Here is a 4,499-nt window from a genome sequence, read left to right on the forward strand (position 1 = left end):
GAATTTGTTCTGGGATAAAAGGAACACTCCAGGCAGGGCCAGGCACTGGCTGCCTCAGCAAAYGCTGCACAGCTCAGACCTGCAGAAGCATAAACGCACCCGCAGCTGTTGGGTTTGAGATTCTTTTAACCCCAAATGCCAAGAACTGGTACAATGGGAGTCCCTGTAAGCCAGATGTTAACAGCTGCTACTTCAGCACAGGGGAACTATACCCGTGGGGCTCGGTGTGAGACCAGAAGGGGAGGGAGCAGCAATCAGCCCTACTGGGAACCGACAGGGTGGTGGGAATGGATGGAACATCACCTGTCTGCACAGCCTGGGGTGACCTCTCTGTCCCACAGCCCCCCCAGTGACCCAGACCAGGCTGGGGCATGGCCGGTGATGCTGCAGGGGCTCCATGGCACCAGCGCTCGTGATGTGCCCCTGTCACCCCATGAACCACACTGGCAACCRCACGTGCTGCCAGCGTGCTGGGTAGAGGAATCCCCCTGGATGGGGAAGGACCTGTGACTAGGGCCAAAGAAACTAAAAAACAGAAAAAAATCCAAATAACCGCACGAGAGAAGAGCAGAAACAGATCTGCAGCTCAAGGAGCAGCCCACCCAGCACAGCACCCCGCGGGCACAGCCCACCCAACCCTGGCAGTGGGTAGCCGTGCAGAGGTGTCCCCAACCCCAGCTGTGGGGACAGGAGCCAGCCCAGCCTGGGCTTTAGGSAGGACCAGGACATTGCCAGCCACAGGTGAGCGTGTCCCCAGCCCYGGAGCCACAGCCTGCATTGCTGCATCCCCCTCCACACGGGTTTGCAGCTTTGCAACCATCTTCACTTGCCCACTGAGACAGAGGGGAYAGSAGCRGAGGGGTCAGCCCAGGCAGGGTCACAGTGGGGGGCACAGGGCATCCCCCACCCTGAGTACAGAGTGGGTAGAGGATAAATGGGGGGAACACGGCACCAACCCATCACCCCAGAAAACCACTCCCAAAGGATGCCAGGGCCAGGGATCTGATGGACCAGACACAAGATCACACATGTCCCAATGGACCACGGCCACGGACATGCTGGTGGACCGGGACCAGAGGCATGCACACCCCAATGAAACCACCCTGATGGACCACACATGTCCAGACAGACCACGGCAAGGCCCGTGCATGTGCTGATGRGCCAGGACCAGCAGCACACATGGCCCCATGGACCACGCCAGGCACATCCCGATGGACCACGCACGTCCTGCAGGACCAGGACCAGGCTCGTCCCCATGGCCCAGCCACACCGCGACACGCAGGGGGCACACGGGCGGGCGCAGGTGGTCCCGGGCGGAGCAGCCCCCGGTCCCGGGGYGGACGGAGCWCCACGGGTGGTCCGGGGTMGCGGGGTCCCGCAGGGCCGCCCCCRGCCTCGCACTTACTYTTAAGGGCGGCGACGAGCGACTTCCCGTCCTTGATGAGCTCCTTGATGAACTTGTTGGTCTTGTCCAGCTCGGCCTCGTGGGAGCGCAGCCGCTCCCGGAACTGCGGACTGTCGAGGCAGCACTCGCTGAACTCCAGCGCCGGCAGCCCCATGCTGCCCGGCACGGCGGGGGAAAGCACGCAAAAATCCGGAAAAAAATGAAAAACAGAGGGGTTTTTAGGGCGAGGCGCGCAGCCGTCRGTGCGGGCGGGCGGCGGGAGCGCGGTGCCGGGCCAGGCCGAGCCGAGCCAAGCCGAGCCGGGGGAGCGGGGCCGGGCGGAGCGGCGGGAGCGGAGCCGCGCCGGGGGCGGAGCTGCCGCCGCTCTGGGGCCGCCGCCCGGGCCGAGCCCGCCCGCGCCGCCGCCGCGCCACGAGCCCCTGCTCCGCCAGCCAATGGGAGCGCCCAGGCGCGGCCTATCCCCGCCCCCTCCGCCCACTCAGCCAATCAGACGCGGGGGCGGGGCCCTCCCTCGCCGCGGCTCCCGCACCTGGGCCGGCTCCGCCCGGGCAGAGGCGGCTCCGCAGCGGCGGCTCCGGCCCGGCCCCGCTCCCGCCCCGTTCCGCTCGCCGGGACCCTGCCCGGCCCTGCCCGGCTCTGCCCGGCCCTGCCGCGGGGAAACCTGCGCCCCGGCCTACGGGAGCGCCGCTCCGGCCCGCTCCGTGCCCGCCCGGGTGGCGGCTCGCACGTTTCTCCTCCCATCGCACATCTGTGCTGGAGATTATTGCCCGGGCTTARTGGTGTGATCTGAGAGAATAAACCCGTAATCTCCTGCAAGGGCTGGTGTGGAGATGCCGAGAGCGAGGAGGAGCTGTAGGGCCCTGTCCCAGCACTGTGTCCCCAAAGAGCATCGTCCCACGGACTATGATGGCTGTCACCACTTCCCTCCACCGATGATGGATGTCGTCACTTCTCCCCCCAGACGATGGCTGTCGCCGCACACAGACCCGGTCACTTCTCCCCAYAACCCGTTTCCTTCAGGAACACGCCAGGAATTTGGCCCGGGCTCAGCAGCTGCCTCGTCACCTCCCTCCCTCAGCTGGGAGCTCSCAGCAGCAAACTGCAGCCACGCGAAACAAAACTGCGCCTCTCCGTGCGTCCTTCTGGCTGCCATAAGGCGGGTGGTGGCAGCTGATCACCGGGAAAGGGGACAGACCGTCAGCGCCAGCCCCACGGAGCTGAGCAAACCCAATCCCAACACAAACACCAAGCGCAGAACGAGCCTCCCGAAGCAGAGACACGCACCAACGAGCCGGCGGTGACCTCTCTCTCCCCCAGGCTGTGACAAACAGCCACATTTGCGGATAATCCCCGAATGGCTGGAATTCCCCTCGCTCCGCAYCGAGCGCTCATTGCTGTCAGCTCAGCCGTGAACCCCTCGCTGCTGCGGGAGGGGACGGTCCCGCACAAAGCTCGGGCTCCAGCCCACGCCTGCCGCTGAAAAGTTCATCCACCTGTGTTCACCGCAGGGTGGGCACGGGCACAGCAACCTGACACCAGCTCAACCTTTTGTCTGTGGTTTTTTTTTACCCACCGAAGCACGATTCTCTCCATCCTCACACCACACACTAATTCAGGCTGAGTCACCGCCTTCAAATATGGTWTGCGAGCCACATTTTTTTGGATGAGGCCTCCCAATTATAAAAGAGGATGTAATACTAATTACATGCTTATCTTGTAGGCAGGATATAAAGTTTAATGAGCTGTCATTTACGCCATATGCACGCAGCCCCATAAAAGCACGAGATGTTATTATTTGGATTATGCTCCCTAATTCTACACTGCACAAAGCCACAGGRGCACTATTTTGGTTTTATCCCTCTACATCACCATTGTTCGTATTTAAAAGTGTTCCAGCACATACTGCTAATAGARAAGAACCTGGAACTAGATTTATAGGACACTGCCGTAGAGGATCAGAATATCTGGGGCTTGAAATCGATTTTTTTTCAGCACTTTTCCAGAACCACAGAAAATGATGATGCTCAGACTGTCACTTTCTGATGAGGACAGAATCAAGGCCAYACAAAGCTCTGTCATACATGAAATACCAAACATACACCACTGGAGCCAAGGCTTCAGGCAGGCGGTGAGGAATTTGCTCCCCTTTTTCTGGCTGCTTTCATCAGGAGACACTCGTGTTTGAGCTCCAAGTATGGGAGCAGGGCTGGGCAGGAGCAGCCATGGACATCTTCCAGCCCCATTTTCCTCAGACTGTGCATCCAAACTGCAAAAGAATATCACAGAACAGCCTGAGTTGGAAGGGMCCAACAGCAATMATCGAGCCCAGCTCAGGGCCCTRCACAGGATAACCCCAAGGATCCCACCAATCCCACCACATTCCTGAGAGTGTGTATCACCAAAGGCAAAAATAAGCAAACAAACACCCCAAACTTCCACATCCTCCTGCCTGTAGCCAAGAGCTTGCATCCCTCTGCATCCCTGCTATATTTGCCTGCTTTGATTTATTTTTTAAGCAGCTGGGTTGGCTCACCCCAAGTGAGCCAGGTCAGCTGGACACCGTGTAGAGATCCTGGCCACTGAGAGCCTGCTGGCCACAGCCAGCTCTCCTCGGAGCCTCTGCAGGGCTGTGCCCACACATCCATCCCACAGATGAAAGCTGTGGCCRCCCTAATCCCACACTCCCACCCCTGAGCCGTCCTTGACCACACATTAGCACATTCTCCCTCACTCACCARCCCACATCCCACAGCTCACTGCCTCGGGGAACATCAGCAGAAAACTAATCCAGCATTAAAATAAAAATTAAAAAGGAGCAGTTTCCGCCTAGACTCGGATCAAATAACTTMTGGTGCAGGCATGGGGGCCACCAGAGCCTAGAAGAAAGAAGAGGGAGACTGCCAGAGGGCAGGGTTAGGTGGGATATTGGGAAGAAATTCTTCCCTGGAGGGTGGGGAGGGTGGGGAGGCCCTGGCACAGGGTGCCCAGAGAAGCTGTGGCTGCCCCTGGATCCCTGAATTGTCCAAGGCCAGGTTGGACGGGGCTTGGAGAACCCTGGGACAGTGGAAAGTGTCCTGGAATTGGATGATCTTTA

At 59.9% G+C, this 4,499-nt stretch overlaps 1 protein-coding gene across 3 annotated transcripts in view; it reads right to left on the reverse strand.

The window, feature by feature from the left end:
* ARHGAP26 (Rho GTPase activating protein 26) overlaps positions 1–1,701 on the reverse strand; it is a 104,033-nt gene extending 102,332 nt beyond the window's left edge. For all 3 annotated transcript variants that reach the window (XM_057384655.1, XM_057384657.1, XM_057384658.1), the window contains exon 1: positions 1,406–1,701. In XM_057384655.1, the coding sequence (XP_057240638.1) occupies positions 1,406–1,559 (154 nt within the window). In that variant the 5' untranslated portion in view covers positions 1,560–1,701. The remainder of the gene's footprint in view (positions 1–1,405) is intronic.
* Between the last annotated feature and the right edge of the window lie 2,798 nt (positions 1,702–4,499).

This window comes from Malurus melanocephalus, unplaced genomic scaffold (genome assembly GCF_030028575.1).
Source record: "Malurus melanocephalus ecotype Western Australia unplaced genomic scaffold, MMel_1.1 scaffold_730, whole genome shotgun sequence".
NCBI classification, from domain to species: domain Eukaryota; kingdom Metazoa; phylum Chordata; class Aves; order Passeriformes; family Maluridae; genus Malurus; species Malurus melanocephalus.